The sequence below is a fragment of the Erinaceus europaeus genome, chromosome 8, assembly GCF_950295315.1.
Source record: "Erinaceus europaeus chromosome 8, mEriEur2.1, whole genome shotgun sequence".
NCBI classification, from domain to species: Eukaryota; Metazoa; Chordata; class Mammalia; order Eulipotyphla; family Erinaceidae; genus Erinaceus; species Erinaceus europaeus.
This window is the reverse complement of record NC_080169.1, coordinates 85,158,441-85,179,760: the sequence shown is the minus strand read 5'-3', so window position 1 is coordinate 85,179,760 and position 21,320 is coordinate 85,158,441. Positions and strand designations below refer to the sequence as shown.

Genomic DNA, 21,320 nt, shown 5'->3' with positions numbered 1-21,320 from the left:
ACCAATATCTCTAATGAACATAGATGCTAAAATTTTGAACAAAATTCTAGTCAACTAGATACAACAGTATATTAAAAACATTGTTCATCATGATCAAATAGGGCTTATCCCAGAGATGCAGGGTTGGTTTAATATACATAAATCAATCAACGTCATCCACCACATCAATAAAAGCAAGACCAAAAACCACATGTTCATATCAATAAATGCAGAGAAAGTCTTTGACAAGATCCAACATCCCTTTATGATTAAAACACTACAAAAATGGGAATAGATGGAAAGTTCCTGAAGATAGTGGGGTCTATATTTTAGCAAACCTACAGCCAACTTCACTCAGTGGTGAAAAACTGGAAGCATTTACCCTCCAATCAGGAACTAGACAGGGTTGCCCACTGTCACCAATACTATTCAACTAATGTTGGAAGTTCTTGAAATAGCAATCAGGCAGGAGCAAGGAAATAAAGGCATTCAGATTGGAAGAGAAGAAGTCAAACTCTTCTTATTTGCAGATGACATGATAGTATACATAGAAAAACCTAAGGAATCCAGCAGGAAGCTTTTGAAAATCATCAGGCAATACAGTAAGGTGTCAGGCTACAAAATTAACATAGAAAAAATCAGTGGCATTCCTCTATGAAAACACTAAGAAGAAGTTGAAATCCAAAAATCAATTCCTTTTACTATAGCAACAAAAGCAATAAAATATCTAGGAATAAACCTAACTAAAGTGAAATACTTATATACTGAAAATTATGAGTCACTACTCAAGGAACTAGAAAGAGACACAAAGAAGTAGCAAGATATTCCATGTTCATGGTTTAGAAGAATTAACATAATCAAAATGAATATACTACCAAGAGCCATCTACAAATTTAATGCTATCCCCATCAAGATCCCAACCACATTTTTTTTTAGGAATAGAACAAATGCTACAAATGCTATCTGGAACTGGAAAAGACCTAGAATTGCCAAAACAATCTTGAGAAGAAAGAACAGAACTGGAGGCATCACACTCCCAGATCTCAAATTGTATTATAGGGCCATTGTCATCAAAACTGCTTGGTATTGGAACATGAATAAACACACTGACCAGTGGAATAGAGTTGGAAGCCCAGAAGTAATACTCCACACCTATGGAGTATTACAAAGGTGCCCAGACTATTAAATGGGGAAAGTAGAGTCTCTTCAATAAATGGTATTGGAAAAAATGGGTTGAAATATGCAGAAGAATGAAACTGAACTACTGTATTTCACCAAATACAAAAGTAAATTCCAAGTGGATCAAGGACCTGGGTGTTAGACCAGAAACTATCAGATACTTAGAGGAAAATATTGGCAGAACTCTTTTCTGTATACATTTTAAAGACATCTTCAATGAAACAAATCCAATTACAAAGAAGACTAAGGCAAGCATAAACCTATGGGACTACATCAAATTAAAAAGCTTCTGCACAGCTAAAGAAATCACTACCCAAACCAAGAGACCCTTCACAGAATGGGAGAAGCTCTTTATATGTCATACATCAGACAAGAGGCTAATAACAAAAATATATAATGAGCTTGCCAAACTCAACAACAAGAATAAAAGGACCCCATCCAAAAATTGGGAGAGGACATGGACAGAATATTCATGACAGAAGAGATCCAAAAGGCCAAGAAACACATGAAAAAAATGCTTCATGTCTTTGATTGTCAGAGAAATGCAAATACAGACAACAATGAGATACCACTTCACTCCTATAAGAATGTCATATATCAGAAAAGGTTAACAGCAGCAAATGCTGGAGAGGTTGTGAGGCCAAAGGAACCCTCCTGCACTGCTTGTTGGGAATGTAAATTGGTCCAGCCTCTGTGGAGAACAGTCTGGAGAACTCTCAGAAGGTTAGAAATGGACCTACCCTATGATCCTGCAATTCCTCTCCTGGGGATATATCCTAATTAACCCAACATACCCACCCAAAAAGATTTGTGTACACATATGTTCTTAGCAGCACAATTTGTAATAGCCAAAACCTGGAAGCAACCCAGGTGTCCAACAACAGATGAGTGGCTTAGCAAGTTGTGGTATATATGCACAATGGAATACTACTCAGCTATTAAATAATGGTGACCTCACCATTTTCAGCTGATTTTGGATGGACCTTGAAAAATTCATGTTAAGTGAAATAAGTCAGAAATAGAAAGATGAATATTCGATGATCTCACTCTCTGGAAGAAGTTGAAAAACAAGATCAGAAGAGAAAACACAAGTAGAACCTGAACTGGAATTGGTGTACTGCACCAAAGTAAAAGAATCCCGGGTGGGTGTGGGGGAGAATACTGGTCTAAGAAGGATGACAGAGGACCTAGTGGGGATTATATTGTTATATGGAAAACTGGGAAATGTTGTGCATTAGAAACTATTGTATTTACTGTCGAATGTAAAACAGTAATTCCCCAATAAAGAAATAATAATAAAAAAAAGAAACAATGTAGAACTGAGCTCCCTACCACTTGACACTGGGCATGTAGACTATGAAAAATCATTTTGTTTTTGACACTCTGTATCATTTTGGAGTTGTTTGTTATGACAGTATATTCTGTCCTCCTCTGTATTTCAGAGATAACAACTATACAATTTTGTCAGATTGTAGATGGCCTGTCATTTTTTTAATCTTTTGGGAGCTACAGTGTCAATCATGGGAGATGCCATCTCATTTGGAACACCCTAACATTACAAAGGAAGAAGGTTTATAATTATATTTATTTTGTGGATAACGTATTGTCTAGTTTGTGTGTAGCAGTGCTCAGATGAGATGACAGTCTCTGTGGAATATTTTTGATTTATGGAAATATATATATATATATATATATATATTCACTTTCTATGTTTTAAATATATCTCATATTCTTTACCTTAAGGATTCATTATCTTTCAGATGTAAATGCTTTTGGGAAGGAGACTATTTCAAGTCTTATCAGTCATTTATACCTTAGTGAATAAAGAATGTAATGAATTAATTAGAGAGTTTTCTAAAAATAGTTTTAGATAGTGGCAAATTGGGAGATGATAAAGGATTATGGCACTTGTCTGGCAAAAGGGAAAAGGACATAGAGACTACATGTAAAAGGCAAATTTTGCCTGCTTCATAATTTTTCAAAGGTTGACTCTTTGTTTAATACTCCAGTGTATGCCAAGATTAAACATGAGCTCTAGAGAAATCTCAAAGCCCTTGGCATCATTGAAGAATTAAATTATATTAATGTCTTAAAGGGTTTCCAGAGCTCCTTGTTCTTCAAAACTGAGTTGTTGAGGGCAGAAAAACTTGGGAAAGTCATTTGATTCTATTGATTTAATTTACACGTTTCTTATGGAGCAGTGACAAATCAGTGTCTTTCTGACAGTTGTAGATTAATGAGTTGATGTATTTGATGTTCGCTGAAGTAGATGAGTATTGCAGGAGTGAAAAAGTACTATTATTGCAAGTTTATAGTGATATGCATATTTGACATGTTCTATAGCCTTCACATTTAGTATGCTTCTTGTTAAGACTACAATAACTTTGATACAATAAAACTTAATTTTATAGTGAGTCATTAAAGACTTCACTGTTCTGGGCCAATTTTGTTCAGATATATAGGGAAGAGGGTGTGGGAGGGGGAAAAGGGAAGGAGAGGAGGAGAAGAAAGGAGAGAAGGAGAGAGAGAGAGAGAGAGAGAATGAAAACAAAAATGAAAATAGCACCAAAGATTCCCCAGAGCTATAGTTCTGGATATACTGGATATTAACCTAGGTTGTATAACAATGTGGATACCTTCCCAGATGAGTAGCTCACTAGCCTCCAAATCATTGTTTTTTCTTTTTGTAATTTTCATTGCAGAATAATTTTTTATAAAGTTGTTTTCTTATTGTATTTTTCTCCATTCTTTAGGTTAAACAATAGTCCATTACATTTCTTTGACTGGTTATAACATTTTATGTTAAAATCTCATACTTTCCAGTTGAATTATTGGTTTAGAAAAGGTCTTTGTGGGGCTGGGTAGTGAAGCACCTTATTTTGTTTTTTATTTTAATTTTTATTTATAAAACGGAAATACTGGGGTGATGGTGTCATAGTTGGAAAAAGGACTAGAAAGCTGGATGAGGGAAGAGAGTAGCTCCCCAATCTGTGAAAAGTATATAAATATTGTTAACTATAAACCCCACCAGTTAGATCTGGGGTCCATATTCAGCACAGGAGGCTATGTAATGTTTGCATCCCTGTAGGTCTGGGCTCACATTCTGTAGTTATGGCTCAGAACATTCCAGGCTGCACTAATTTCAGGAGCCATCTAGGAGGTAGAGTATGTTGTCCAACTACCCTTTGGAGAATGGAACAGTCCTTATTATTATTGATCCACACTGAGGACAAGGTCCTATAGGGACCCACAAAGGAGTCCATTATGTTGTGCCTGATGGAGATGACCAGTGATAGTGGTGAGAAGGATTTGTTAGAGATCTAGGCTCATCAGGGCTCCCTAACTAGGGCCTCAGGTGATGATGGGGTGGCTTGATAAGGACTAAAAAGTCATCATTAAAGTATGCCAGTCTCATGCCCTTATTTAGCTTTTGTCGTCCTTATTTTGACACAGTTAGCTTTGGAGTGATTGGGGGACATGTAATAGGAGGTAAGTGAGGAGGTATATAGGTCTTAAGATGAAACTATTTCATTAGGTACTTTAAAGTGTATTTTTAGTTCTTTCTACTTTCTTGCTTCATTATTTGACTCACTGAAAATTATTACACATTTTAATTTAAGATATATATATATATTTAAGGTATACATATATACTTAAGATACATATATATACATACATACATACACACACACTCACACACACACACACACACACACACACATACACACACATAGGATTAAAAGTGTTTTTTTTTATTTAAGAAAGGATTAATTAACAAAACCATAGGGTAGGAGGGGTACAATTCCACACAATTCCCACCACCCAATCTCCATTTCCCACCCCCTCACCTGATAGCTTTTCCATTCTCTATCCCTCTGGGAGCATGGACCCAGGGTCATTGTGGGTTGCAGAAGGTAGAAGGTCTGGCTTCTGTAATTGCTTCCCCACTGAACATGGGCGTTGACTGGTCGGTCTATATTCCCAGTCTGCCTCTCTCTTTCCCTAGTAGGATGGGTCTCTGGGGAAGCGGAGCTCCAGGACACATTGGTGGGGTCTTCAGTCTAGGGAAGCCTGGCCGGCATCCTGATGACATCTGGAACCTGGTGATGCAAACTCTAGTGCACTTCTGCTTTCAGGCATATATTTTGCAGTAGTTTACGGATACGTGTGAACATATGCTCTCTCTCACAGAAATTGGTGTATATCTAGGTTTTGGGACTTTGTTATAAAGTGAACCACCTGAGATGAAATTAGAGTATACTATGAAAGGAAAGGTCTCACCCGAGTAATGAAGTTGAAGGGTTGTCATTCCACACGTGAAGTCTCTGGACACAGAATGAAGTGAAGCATGTTGAGGTGGCAATCGCTGTGTTGGTTAGGTTGTGATCGGCAGATGCAATATTATTTGATATGGATTGGGAGAGGCATACGGGAAAGTGGGCCCTATCCAAGGGTTCCAGGACTGGGGGAAGTAGAGGCTCTCTAGTGGAGATGTGAGGTTCCTGCTGTCTTAGGGTTCAAAAAGACAATCGATAGTTAATGTTATCATCACATTAATTGGTAATTGGGTTAACTTTGAAAAGTCCTTTAGTTAGGGTTTGCTGTACAGTACCCAGTATCTTGTATATAGCAGTGCTATTGGTTGCTTCTGATCTACTTGGTCTAGACTTTGGAGAGAGTCTGCATATCAATTACACAGCCTATATATTGAAAAGATTCAGTTTGTGTTTTGAAAAACTTCGAGACATACAATTAATTTTCCCCCTCTCATATTAATTAACTAGTGATTTATATGACTACATTTTACTAGGAGTGTACATAAACACCATTCCCACCATCAAAAGACTGTGACCCATCCCTCCCACCCACTCCCACCCCCCACTGTCCCAGGAAGCTGCATGTCTACTCCTCACTACAGGGTTTTTACTTTGGTGCCCTACTTACAATTTGATCAGGTTCTGCTTTTAGTTTCCCTTTCAGATCTTCTTTCTCAACTTCTGTTGATGAGTGGGATCATCCCATATTCATCTTTATCTTTCTGACTTAGCTCACTTAACATAATTCCTTCTAGCTCTGTCCAAGATGGGTCAGCAAAGGTGGGCTCATCGTTCTTGATAGCTGCATAGTATTCAATTGTGTATATATACCACAGCTTTCTCAGCCACTCATCTGTTGTTGGGCACCTGGGTAGCTTCCAGGTTTTAGCTATTATGAATTGTGTTGCTATGAACATAGGAGTACACACCTCTTTTTGGTTGGGTGTTATGGAGTCCTTGGGGTATAACCCCAGGAAAGGAATTACTGGATCATATGGAAGGTCCATGTCTAGCCTTGTGAGAGTTTTCCAGACTGCCCTCCACAGAGGCTGTACCAATTTACATTCCCACCAGCAATGTAAAAGGGTTCCTCTGTCCCCACATCCTCTCCAGCATTTGTTGCTGCTGTCCTTTTTGATGTATGCCATTCTTACAGGAGTGAGGTGGTATCTTAATGTTGTCTTAATTTGTATTTCTCTGACAATCAGTGACCTAGAGCAGTTTTTCATATGTTTGTTAGCCCTTTGCATCTCCTCTGTAGTAAATGTTTTGTTCATATCCTCTGCCCATTTTTGGATGGGGTCATTTGCTTTTTTGGTGCTAAGTTTGCTGAGCTCTTTATATATTTTGGTGATTAGTTTCTTGTCTGATGTATGGCATGTGAAGATCTTCTCCCATTCTGTGAGGGGTCTCTTTGTTTGTTTAATAGTTTCTTTGGATGTGCAGAAGCTTTTCAATTTGATGTAGTCCCATTGGTTTGTTTCTGCTTTAGTCTTCCTTGCAATTGGGTTTGATTCATCAAAGATGTCTTTGAGGTGTAGGTGGGAAAGTGTTTTACCAATGTTTTCCTCTAAGTATTTGATTGTTTCTGGTCTGACATCTAGGTCTTTGATCCATTTGGAGTTGATTTTTGTTTCTGGTGAGATAAAGTGGTTCAATTTAATTTTTCTCCATGTTACAACCCAGTTTTCCCAGCACCATTTATTAAAGAGAGCCTCCTTTTTCCATTTAATACTTTGGGCCCCCTTATGATTAAAAGTTTTAACCCTCCAAGCACTTGGTTGATTTCTTTGACAACCAATTTCCACCAAAGCTATGTTGAGGTACTGGTATGTTTTCATATAATAAAACATAAATGCTAATTTAATTATATAATTAAAACACAAATGTAAAAGGAATTTTGGATGAACCCAGTAATTCTCAGGAACATATTGTTTCATATATTTTTTAAACATAGGTAACATAAGCCAATGATGTAACTTATAGGACTAATTAAAACTTTAATGATACAAATTATAGTGTAGAAATAAAGGTTTATATTTACATTTTAAATTAATGAAGAAAAATAACACATAAAATGTAATATTTTCATTTATGAAGACTGATGTGCTTTAAATACAGATTAAACTGAGATATATGAACAATAGTAATTAGAAATATAACTGAGTTGTGTATAGTCTACCTACATGGGAAGATAAAATACTCTTGGACAAGTTTAAAAATATCTTGGGATCATTCTGTAAGTAAATAATACATATATAAGGATGAGTATGTGACATCTGGAAAATAATAACTGTAAACAACAATTCAAAATATGGTAATAGTTTGATCAAAAGTTCAATTTTTTTTAAAAAATTTTATTTATAAAAAGGAAACACTGACAAAAACCACAGGATAAGAGGGTACAACTCCACACAGTTCCCACCACCAGACTCCATATCCCCTCCCCTCCCCTGATAGCTTTCCTATTCCCATTATCCCTCTGAGAGTATGCACCCAGAGTCATTATGGGGTGCAGAAGATGGAAGATCTGGCTTCTGTAATTGCTTCCACTCTGAACATGGGCATTTACAGGTCAATCCATAATCCTATCCTGTCTCTTTCTTTCCCTAGTGGATCAGGGGTCTGAGTAAGCAGGGCTCCAGGACATATTGGTGGGGTCATCTGCCCAGGGAAGTCCGGTTGGCATCATGGTAGCATCTGGAACCTGGTAGCTGAAAAAAGAATTAACATATAAAACCAAAAGATTGTTGACTAATCATGAACCTAAAGGCTGGAATAGTTCAGATGAAGATTTGGGGGTCTCTGTTTTGTAGATAGTTATTAGGCCTAACAGGTCCCATGAGATAGGGCATATGTTAACATGTATCCATAAATTAGGGCAAAATATATATCTGAAAGCAAAAGTGCACAATAGTCTGCAGTGAGTATGTATATGCAGCAAACAAGTAGAAAGACCTAAAAAGACACCATAAGGTTCCTAATGAAATCATGTCTACTTAGATAACCTCCTCACCTACTTCCTGTTACACTTCCCTCACTTACTCCAAAGCTAACCTTATCAAAGTAAGAACTGCAAAAGCTGAAAAGGGCAAGAGACTGGCATACTTTAGTCACTATCAGGCCACCCCATCAACTGGGGTCCTAGTCGGGGAGTCCTGATATTCCCAAACAGACATGATGGGCCTAGACCTGGAATAAATCCCTCTCTCCATTGTTACTGGTCATCTCTATCAGGAACAACACAAGAGACCCCTTTGTTGGCCCCCATAGGACCTTGCCCTCAATGTGGATCAACAATGGTAGAGAATGTTCCATCCTCCAAAGGGAGGCTGGACAACATACTCTATGTTCCACCTGAGGAAGATGGGTCCTGAAATTGTGGTAGCTTGGAATGTTCCTATCATGACCACAGAATGTGAGCTCAGATCTACAGGGATGCAGAGGCTACATAGGCTTCTAAGCTGAATATTGACCCCAGATCAGATCAAATTGATAGGGTTTATAGTCAACAATATTAATATACTTTTCTCATATTAGGGAGCTACTCTCTTCCCTCATCCAGTTTTCTGGTCCTTTTTCCAGCCATGACACCATCTCCCTTTAACAATAACTTGGGTTCACCTGCATGTCAGATATTAGGCTCAGAAAAGAAAAAATAAATAAATAAAAGCTAGTATAGTCATGGGCCCTTTGGAATATAACTTTTAAAAAGTGCAATTCTTAAAACTGAAAGTGAGTGCAGACAGCTTTGTTGAAAAAAATGCTGAAATGGCAAACTTAATGTGTTACAATTAAGTGTAGACAATCCATTTTGATAGCAGTCATATAGTGCCTGTGCAAAAAAAAAAAATAAATGTTAATTATGGAGCAATAATGGAAATAAAGAAGGCTGTTACTATGTCCATTGTGCTCTGGAATAGTTCTGTTGAAGTTCTGCTTCTCAAAATGGCAACGTATTTCAGATAAAGAAAGGAAGTCCCTCTAATTGAAACTGCTGTGTCATTTCTTCTTCCTTAACTGAAATTCCAACCAATGTTCAGGAAATGCCCCAGTGAGCCACTTCTCTTTTCTCTTTCCTCAACGAACTGGATTCCAACCACTCAAAACTATTCATTGCATATGATCAGATCCTTTATTTTGGTTGTCTCTTTTGGCATGGTGTTTATGTTATGGGAAGAAGGATTAGAATTTGGTGCTGTTTATAGAAGTGATAACACTGATAGAATCCAGTCATTGCTGGTAGGTAACTAAACTGGCAGGTTAATTTCCTGTACTTTAGACATATTTTGAAGATGAGTCTAATCAATAGCTATTTTATTTTGAAATATATGGAATGCTTATAATTATTATTTCATCTTGCATGATCACTAGGTATCAGGGGAGTAGAATAGTCAAGCTGTGATTTTTCCATAATTTGAGTAAAATATATTTGAAACTCTACATTAGTGTCTTATTTTAATCAAGATGTAGAAAATCACTGTTTTAGTTCATGATAACCAAAGCAATTTCTTCTTCTAGTGTAATATTCTTGGATATTTACTAAATTGGAACATGATTTAACATTTTATGGCATCATATACATTATTTTATAAGTAAATGTTAATTTCTGCTTACATTTTAGCAATATATATTTTATTGGCTCTTAAAGTTAAGAAAAATGAAATTATTTTGATAGCAGGAGTAAGATCAGGTAGTATTTTAGTGAATGCTATTTTTGCAGGGTTAACATTATTTGTGTGTGTGTGTATGTGTGTGTGTGTGTGTAGATTTGATTCTGATATATTTCTTAAGTACCATAAAGCAATACTTTTTTATAGTAGTACTTTCTATTGTAATAATTTGAAGATTGTTAATGGGGACTTGAATATTATATATTTGTATAAACACATTACAATTATCCCATACTAATAATACTCTACTAGTATGTTACATTGGGAATAGACATTTTGAGAAAAATTAAACTTGGTTGATCATTAATTTACTTCAGTGAACTTATTAGTAACTTATTTTCTACAAACTTCATTTAATATTAAGAGACTTTAAAATAATCTTCAGGACTCTTCCTAGTTCAGAGCCCATGTCAGCTAAACAGAGTAAAGCAAAATATGGAGGTCATTATCAAGATTATTCAGATAATTTTGTTTTGCTTCTGTTTTACATGAAACTTATTGTGGCTTTACACTTCAACTGTTAGATTAATATTAAATATTTTACTTATTTGGTGGAAGCTAACCTAAATAGTCCAAACTTATTTTTACCTTTATTAGTAAAATAAGAAAATAAAACAGTTGGGATACATACAATTTTCATACTGTTTGTTTCTTTGTTTTTGATGATGACTATTATCTTTAATTTTCAGTTTCACTCCAGAGCAGTAGATTAGTTAAATGTATGGGCATATTTTGCTGGGCTAGAACCTGGAGCTGATAAAAATGAAATAAGTTGAAGACAGTTTCTTAAAAGTCACTCTAATGACACAAGGACTAGTTTTAAGTTTGGATAGCAATATAATTGTGAAGAATTTAAATATAAGGTTTAAATTTAGGCTATGTTAAATTTTCAAAAATAGTAGCATAATGGAAGTACAAATTAAAATTGAAAATGTCTTGAATAGACAGAAAAGAGAAATAAGCAAAGAAGAAACTGAAAGAAATGAAGTATTCTTACAATGACTGTAAATAAGTTAATACGATTCAAGAGGAATATGAACAATATTAGTAAATAATAAAAGTATGTTGAAATGTATTCATTCTTTGTGAATCTATGTAAAAATAAAACTACATACAATTGATTAGATATGTCAAGTTCTTTATGAAGATACATTTAATTAACTCATAGTAACCCAAACTGAGTTAAGCAATGAAGTTGTAAAAAAGAATCTGAAGCAACAATGTTTATAGGTAGTAGGCTGCTAATTCCATACTATTAGGCGAAATTTTAAAAAGCAAAACAAATGCACAGTGTTAAGTCTAGTTCTTACTCATGTTTCACTCATATCTGCAGGGAATTCAACAGCTAAGATGATTATACTCTGATTTGTTTGATCCTATGCAGATTTAAATGGATTTGAACCAACTGACAACGTGAAGAGTGCAACAGAAGTTTTGTCAGCATCTCTCTTTTTCTATCAGATTTTTAAGTTCTGGTTAACTTTTAGGCTTAATTAATCTGAGGGTAAGAGGCATCCAATATATCTGATCTCATTAGTTTCTTTCCATCTTGTTATTTTCCCTTTTCTGCAGTGTTTTTACTTAACATATGTAAGGCACTTTTCACATGAAGAATTACTTGTTTTTGATCACATACATATAATTATTTTTCCTGTGTGTAGATTTCATATTATTTATGTTCTCTCTGCTCTGGAATTTTAAAACATCTATTACTTTTTTATTGCAAAGAACCACCTTTTATCTTACTGACCTTTTGAATACTTATTGTGGACACCTGGACACACACTATTTGAAAAATTGAGATTTGAACAAACCAAGCCAAGTGAGTAAGCTTGACCGATCATTATTCATTGGAGAGAGCAGAGAACACATGATTTTGATCAATAATATATTTGATTTCTTTGCAAATTTGTTAACTCAAAGAAATATAAGCAGAGGAATGTATCAGATTCTACTTTAGGACTTAATGATGCTAAGGTACACGAGATGTGGTACCTACTAATGCACAGATGAGCATTTCAGTTTAATCACACTGACAAGTGTTATAGTAATAATGTGTATGAATTCCAAACATACTTGGGTGGTGGCACATCTGGTTGAGAAACCAAATTTCAATATGAGTCTAAATGGGAGAGATTCAATGAAATGACTGAAATGCATCTTAAAAAATAATAAGTAATTCTCTAGTCAGCCAAAGAGCTAGAAAAGGGCATTGAAGCCAAAGACTAGTTTGTATAGAACTGTGAAAAAATATTGGGGCTTTGGACTAGAAATAGGGGTGATTATGAGGAATAACAGAAAACAGGGTTGAAGAGTTAAGCCAGGGATATATCACAAAGATCTATATTTGTATAAACTGTAGGATTTTGACAGCAGAAATAGCCTGATCTGATTGTGTTTTAGCTAGGTTTTCTGATTGAAAGTTTGGAACAAAGATTGTAATGTGGAGGTAGCTAGCATAATAGTTTTGCAAAGAGACTCTCATGCCTAAGGCTCTGAAATTCCAGGTTCAGTCCCTTGCACTACCATAAACCAGCTGATCAGTGCTCTGGTAAAAACAAACAAAACCTGGAACACAGATTGAGTTATATTAGTTACATAATTTGGTTTGCTAAGTGCTCCTGCTTTAAGAGGACAAGGACCAATATGCAAAGTCATTACACCTAGGCAAAACCAAAGGCACTGCTAAAAATATGATAAACCAACTATGTAAGAAAATCAAAGATAACCGATCACATCATTTTTAATGTAGTAACATTTACTTAACTGGATATGGATTAAATCCTATGGATCAAGCAGATATAAGTGATTCAGTAATTTCTTTGTGGTTTCTTGGTTTAGTGCAGATAGAACACAGTGTGAAAGAGGAAGTCAGAAGTTCAGCATTCTTGGCTTGCTACTAATTTGCCATGTGACTTTGAATAAGTGTGTATGTGTGTCTGCTGAATATATTAAGCTGAATTAATATATAGTATCAATGATGGAAGTTCTCCTGAAGGACAAAATCTAGGTCTCCTAAATTGAAAGTGTGGTTCTGATTTTACTTCTAGAATATAAAACTTAGATTGGGAATGAAAACTTTAACATTGGAAATCCAAGTCATAATCCTAATGAGGAAGACTTCTTTTCTAATCCAAATGGGATATTTTATATCACATTTCTGAGAGATTTTTAAAGAACAAAGCATTCCCAGAGGTTATATCTCCTTTACCTGATCTCATAGGATTTTACCTATAGAACTCTTTCTCTATAGAGCAAAATTGAATAGAAAATGAAACAATTCTGCATAATTTCACAAATAACTTCGTCTTTTATTTTTACTATCTTTACTTCTGCATATTTTCTAAAAACGCCTTACCACTTTAGTCTCAATTCTATTTCAACATAAAACACTAGTTATATTAAGTAGCATCTAAGCTCATCTAGTTTTTTTTCACTGAACATATGCAGTAAAAAGTGCAGCAACAAATTTGATGAATTAATTTTAATACATTTTTTTCCAAAGACAAAACAGAATAAAAATAACAACATCTGAAGAATATGTCAGGAGTAGGAAACAGTTTATAAAATAATTGATATGCTAAAATCTTAAGTCATCTCTTGGAGGGAATAAAAGAGATACAGTGAGCATTAACTACTCCTATTTGGATAGTGTCCATCTTAGAACTTTATGAGTATGAAAATCAACTACATTACATCAATGCATCTTCTCTTCAGCAGTTGGTAATAGCTAACAGTGACTGGGTTTCCATGATTTTATGTGTGACACCTTTTGTGCTCCTGACAGTGTTCTTGAGGCAAGTGCTGCTAGTTCCATTATTTAGAAAAGAAAATGAGGCTGTGGAAGAATAGCTAACTTTCCCAAAGTGACCAAAGAAAGTGACGCACAAACGATTTGAATTTAGATCTCTATAGTGTTTAGACAGTGCTTAGATGTATGTTTGTATGGTACTTAGAACCAGGTAAATTGTACATTATTTTTTGGTGGGAGCACTTTTAAGTTTAAATTTTCTCTTTGTTGCCATATTACGTTTAGTTTGAACAAGAACCCTTCTTTTTAAAAAAATTTTTTTATTTTGCCTTTTGTTGCCCTTGTTGTCTTTTTAATGTTGTTGTAGTTATTATTGTTGTTATTGATGTCACTGGTTATTGGATAGGACAGAGAGAAATGGAGAGAGGAGGGGAAAACAGAGAGGGGGAGAGAAAGATAGAAAGAACCCTTCTTTATAGCAAAGATAAACAGTTCAAGAGAGTAGAGCTGGGAGAAATCAGAACCCATAGCTGTATTAAAAATTGATTAGGCTTACACATAGATAATGGGGTCTTTGAGACTGTACTACATTTGCAAAAATAGTAGTTGCAGAAGTAACAAGGGGCCACAATCGGTGGCCCTATTTTATAAGAGAAAGGTGGAAAGTGAAGGGACTCATTAACGTTGAAGCAGTAGATGGATAACTAGAGACAAATCAAGTAGATTTGCTTCAGTTTGGTCAGAGAAAGGTCATTGACTATTTTTGGTTAAACTGGTTCACATTTGCCAGGTCTCCACTAAAAAAGGGAATTAATTGCTTCCATTTCCCACTAATTGCCTCAACATTTCCCTTTGCTTTGTCATTAGAGATTTGGTCAGAGAGGCAAAAAGTCAAAAGTCAGAGTTTGATGGAATCTACATAAAAAGGGAATCTGAGGAGACCAAATTATGGCATTTGGTGTAATAATAATAATGATATTTAGCATTTTTCTCTGGGAGTGCTGTAGATTTTTAGAGACCTTTTCAATCTTTAATCAGACCATAGGGCACATTTAAGAGAGTTCACTGTTTTTATTTCCATCTCGAGGAGAAGGCATCACAGAAAGATGAACTGACTCAGGGCAAGTCTCCTGAGATGTTAATCCTGTTCGTTGGATTACACTCTCCTATGTTGAATTTTAGCTGGAAGTCTGGGCTCTTCCCAGAGGTATCATTCATTCATGTACCTTCAGCATCTTTAAGCTTTTTGTGCATTACTGTCTGAAATTACTGTCTTTATCAATGTCACCCAAGAAGATAGCATATAATTGTTTTGATGTCAAAAGCACTGCTTACTTTGCAGGCTACTAATTGATGTTTAGTCCACTTTCAATCAATGAGACATTATGCCTTGTATTTGCTGAGTGAACAGATTTTGAAATATTTCCTAGCTCTAATCTCTTTTAAAACATGTGGGTTTTATTTTCCAGGTATTTTTGAACCCAAAGTGATAATATAGGAAGTGGAAAGAAGAAGAACTCTGGATATGACTAGTCAATGCTCACTCATTCTAGTTGCTCTGGTTTACTTGCAATAACTTCAAAGGCACAGTAAACTAAGATTTCTTTTATAAAGTTCTACATTCGCAATAGCAATTATTTTTCTTTTCCAGAGTAATCATATATACTACTTATTATTAATTAAAAATCCACCCTATCACATGGTATAATTGAATGATGGCAGATTTTAATGTAAGGTGGTTTTGTTTCAAGATCTGCTTCATAATTATCTAATGAGAAAGTTGAGGGTTATGCAATTAACTCAATGTCTGCATAGAACAGGCAACTAGAAACGCAACTAGGGGCTAGGGCGGTGGTGCACCCAGTTAAGCATACATAATACTAGTGTGAAGACTGGCTCAAATATCCCAGTTCAAGCCCCCATCTTGCCTTCCCACATGCAGTAAGGGATGCTTCACAAGCAGTGAAGCAGGTGTTCAGGTGTCTTTCTGTCTCCCCCTTCTCTGTCAATTTCTCTCTGTCCTATCCAATGAAAAAAAAAAAAAAGGCCACCATGAGTGGTGGATTCTTAGTGCTGGCACCAAGTCTTAGCGACTGGAGGTGGAAGGAAGGAAGGAAGGAAGGAAGGAAGGAAGGAAGGAAGGAACTCAACCATATACTTATGAACATTGTTGCCAGAAATGATAAAAATATTAAGTGTTAAGTCTACTGTGATAAGACAGCAAAAAAAAAAAGAAAATTCTAGTTCTTTGTCAGAATACTTGAAGAAGGTACTTTGACTATTGCTTAAGTGAAATTGAAATAGACCACCTTATTCTGGTAGAATGTCTCTCCAGAGCAAACATCTGTTATTCTTAGTAAGCTAATTTTTATAAGATTTTTGAATATACATTTATTTGTTTTATTGTATTTTATTTTAATGAAAGAGGAGAGAGAAAGAGAGAGAGAAGAGAGAGAGAGAAGAGGGAGAGCAGGACTTAAACCTGGGACATTGGAGCCTTAGGAATGAAAGTCTTTCACATGACCATTATGGTAGCTCCCCAGCTTCCCAAGCTTTTTGAAAGAATTTCACTCCTATTAACTCATTTAGTAATCATAATACTCTTGGGAATTGAGAGGTATTATTGTGTCTATTGTACATATAAGAATATTTATGTCTTAGAAGGGAAATATCTGGTCCAAGAGAAAATAGTTCTTCAGTAAGGAATCCAATAAAAGCACCTTCCTGCTTTCTGAACAGTGCTTCTAAAACATTAGACTGCTATTCAAGGTTGCCATTTCTATAAGGTAAAAAATTAAATCAACCTCACCTCATGCCAATTTTTAAACTCATTAGGGGCTCCATTTAAAAATGTTTATTTGTTTATATATTTAATCCCCAAGACTTCACTATGGCAGGTTGATTTTTTCATATAGGAAGACAAAAGAGAAATATAGACAAGGACTGATTAAAAGAAGGGTAGAGGGAAAAACACTATAGCATCAACATTTTGCCAATCTGGATTGTGAGCATGGCAAAGCAGGCACAGATAACCCAGATGAGTTATCTTGTTAACCGAAGGATTTCTTTTTCAAGTATGTATTTACTTAATGAAACAGAAAAATAGAGAGCAAAAGAGAGTTGATTAGAGCATGATTTAGGCATATACAGAGCCAAGAATCAAACCTAGAGTCTCAGGTTTGTAAAACATGGGTTCTATCTTATGATAACCTCCACATCAACTAAGTAAGGATATATAAGTTAAGAGAGACAATTGCAACACTGCTTTGACACTCATGAAATTTATTCCCTGTAGTTGGGGACCAGGGGCTAGAACTTGGGTCCTTGTGCATTGTAATATGTGTACTCAACCAGGTGTGCCATTGAGCAGCTCCTGCATGGTGAATTCTTAAAGCCCGTTTTTCTTCGAACAAAAAAATGGTGCTTATTATACCAAGAGTGGGTTATCACTGTCAAAAGTGATTTTATTGTTTCTAATTCCTTCATTGGGTCCTAAGTAATTTTATTTGATTGTGTACAGCTAGTTAATTGTCTTGTCGGGGCAGATGCTTCTAATTTGTCCTAACATTAGGATACATTAGAAGTTCACAGCATGCCAGGACCTTTAGGTTTTCTTGCTCCCAGAATGCTTTTCTCTTGTTTTCCTCTCTACACCAGCAGTCTAACTTTCAGGCAGTCCCAGTGAGCCTTTTATTCCCAGTACTAAAGCAGAGGATCAACCCTGAAGAGAACCCTAATTGTCAAAGGAGTTGTTCACAACTTACAACAATGTAATTTAATAAAACCCATTTCAAATATATAAACAGAGTACACCTACAAAAACAGGAAGAACTGAGACTCTGTATACATGGGTGAGCTGGTCTGAGTGTTTTGATTAACTTGACTGCTTAAGTCAGTCAAAAAGTAATCACCAGTTAAGCAAACCATTGTGACAGATTTTTGGCCCACTGTGACGGCTTATTTGACTGGCCTGCCTGTCAAGTTGAAATGGTCAGATTGATTGGAGGCAGTCTAACAGGAAAATTTAACTTTGGAGGATGTGGGTGTCTGTATACCAGAATCTACTTTAAATAACTTTATTTGAAATCTGTACCTATTTTCCTGGGACCACTAGGATAAAGTCTGAAAGTGACACATTGCAGCAGTTGACTTTCTGAAAGTGAGATGTCTTGCCAATTGCTAAAACTGGCAATATATTTATAGATTACCAAATAATCACATTTTTCCCTCTATGCACTCATAGCATTCAGTAAAGTTTAAACTATATACTTACTTGGCTAAGTCCTATTAAGGTATCATATTCTCTTACTTTTCTGAGGGGTTGATGCGAGATGTATGACAGCAAACGATTTTTCAGATATCAGGTTACCAATCCAGTCACTAGTGTCTTGTGGTAAGGCAAAGTTGACCTTGCCAATAGTAATAAACCTTCCAAGAAGAAGAAGTTATATGGGAAAAAAAGAAAAACAAACAAAATCAAAAGCAAAAATTTTATGAATTATAAGAAAATCTGGTTGACATTATTATTTAAGCTATTTTATAAAACTCAGTCTTTATACATGAAGTTTTATGTTCAGTTGAGAAGTTCACTCTAAAGTGAGCCTACAGGTTTGGACACGACAAACACAATACAGTGGAGATGGAACAGATGATTTATTCTCACATCACAATGTTAGATTTTATGAAGAGAAAATAATGAGGTTATTGTCTGTAGTAAGCACATTTTTATAAGGTCTAGTTTATATTGGTTGACTATGCTAATGTATTTACATAGGGGATTTGAAATATCGTGCTTTTATTTGGTAGGATCATTCATATGATCATCTCCACTCCCTGAAAATTGTAACATTTCCCATGGAAATGTTTTTTAAACATCTAGGACTTTAATATGTTACATGAAATACGCTCAACACTAGGACTACCATGCTAGTAATGACTAAAATAATGATAATTTTCTCAGCACAGCTTGTTTAGTATCAAGTTTCTCTTGTATTAATATACTGTCACTTTATGTATCACTATTTATTACAACTTCTTGCTTAGTAGAGGAAAAAGAAGGTTATTTCACTTGTCTTTCATTTTATGATTAAGCTTTTTTTTAGACATAAACTCTTTTATCTGAGAAGAGAGAAGTACATAAAACCTCACAGTTTAAATAATTCTATAGAGAGTACATCAGCCTATCTTTAAATTTTACATGTTCTCTATGTTAGAGGATCATTATAAATAATGTTTCAATTACAATCTTTATGTTTCAAACATTACATCTTTAAGATCTTTTTGTTAGGGTAAAAAAAAAATCTATAAATTTAGTTCCCTGGCAACTCATGTGGACACACCTGTAACTGTGACTTCTCTTCAAAACTAGGGATTGTCATTAAGAAATATGATGGTGGAGGAAAACCTAGACTAGAAGTGAGAGTATTTCTTCGGAAAACTGAGAAATTTTACACATATACCACCAAATTAATTTACCATAAACCATAATCACCCCATAAAGATATTAAAAACAAGAAATATATGTTCATTTGAGAATCAGGAAATTTGTTTTAAGAACACCTATGTTGAAGAACAAAGATACAGTAGTGAAACAAGTGAGGATTTAAATCCTTGCTTTGCTTCAGAACTCCCAAACTTTTTCTCCTCTATCTCTACTTTCCATGCCTACAGAAGCATAGAGTATAAGGGTGCTATTCTCATTGGCTTACCATGATGATTACTTGAGACATGGCAATTAATGTTCAAAGATCCATTATTGGCAAGACAACATTTCAGTATTTATCAGTAAGTATATAACACAAAAATTAACATATTTTTTTTAACTTTTAAGAGAGTTAGTAGTAGAAATAAGAAGACTAGAGGGAATCTGGCGGTAGCACAGTGGGTTAAGCACATGTTGTGCGAAGTGCAAGGACCTGCATGAGGATCTCTGTTGGAGCCTCTGACTCCCCACCTGTAGGGGAGTCGCTTTACAGGTGGTGAAGCAGTTCTACAGGTATCTTTCTCTCCCCCATCTGTCTTCCCCTCCTCTCTCCATTTCTTTCCATCCTATCCAATAAGGACGACATCAATAACAACAACAATAATAACTACAACAATTAAAAAAAGGGCAACAAAAGGGAAAATAAATTTTAAAAAAAAAGGAAGAAGACTTGGCTTGATTTTTAACTCTGCATGTTCCCTCAACTATTCACTTAACTTCTTTGAGCCTTACTCATAATGCAAATCAAATAGGGATCCTAATATAAAGGTCCAAATAAGAGATAACAAAACTATTAATAGATAAGAATATCTATAAATAGTAACATACTTTAAAAAATATATCATACTATAAGTGTTAGATATTAGATTCATTATTGTCCTTGGATTTAATTTTGCAGTTACCTTATAATTTAGTGACTGAATATTTAAAGACTAGCTCAGTATCAGATAGGAGTGTCCGGGTAGCATTTCACTTGGCAAAGTGCACACATAATAGTGTGCAAGGGCCCTGGTACAAGATCATGGTCACCACCTGCAGGAGGAGCAGAGGAGCTTCATAAATGGTGAAACAATGCTGAAGGTGTGTTCCTACGTCTTTTTCCCTCTCTACCAGCTTCCCTCAATTTCTCTCTTTCTCTATACAGAATATATAAAAATAAGATAAAGATTAAAAAATATATTTAAAAAATAGCAGAGAGACATAATTTGTGACATTGGTCATTAAATGGTGGGCAATATTAAAAACCAATGATCTGTGGAATCCACCACTGTGTTGTGGCTTAGTCTATGGATATCTTTTTTTTTCTTCATAATTTCTATTAATCATTTAATAGTGTTTATAAGATTAGTAGGTAATAGTACTACAGTTCCACATCACTCTCACCACCAAAATTCTTTTTGTCCCCAATTCCCCAGGGATAACTACCAGAGTTCTCCAAAGGTCTTAGGGACAGGTTGAATACTTTTATTTTATTTTATTTGCAGTTCATTAGTTCTAATTATCTATGTTCCACATATGGTTGAAACCACCCAATATTTGTCTTGCACTTCTTTAATTACTCCACTAAACATAATCACCTCCAATTCCATCCATTTTTTCTGAAGGATACATTATCTTTCTAAATTGTTGAGTAGTACTCCATTGTGTACATGTGCCATAACTTTTTTTTTTTGCCTTCAGGGTTATTGCTGGGGCTCAACCCACTGCTCCTGGAGGCCATTTTTCTCCCCCTTTTGTTGTCCTTGTTGTTTCATCATTGTTATGGTTACTATTACTGTTGTTATTGATGTCGTTGTTGCTGGATAAGACAGAGAAATGGAGAGAGGAGGGAAAGACAGAGAGGGGGATAGAAAGATAGACACCTGCAGACCTCCTTCACCGCCTGTGAAGCAACCCTCCTGCAGGTGGGGAGCCAGGACCTCGAACTAGGTTCCTTAAGC

The 21,320-nt window shown here is 35.4% G+C and overlaps 1 protein-coding gene across 1 annotated transcript in view; it reads left to right on the top strand.

Annotated features, from left to right (window-relative positions):
* Positions 1-9,323: 9,323 nt before the first annotated feature.
* TFEC (transcription factor EC) overlaps positions 9,324-21,320 on the top strand; it is a 74,211-nt gene continuing 62,214 nt past the window's right edge. Inside the window, exon 1 of the mRNA XM_060196474.1 lies at positions 9,324-9,716. Coding sequence (XP_060052457.1) covers positions 9,510-9,716 — 207 coding nt within the window. The 5' untranslated portion in view covers positions 9,324-9,509. The remainder of the gene's footprint in view (positions 9,717-21,320) is intronic.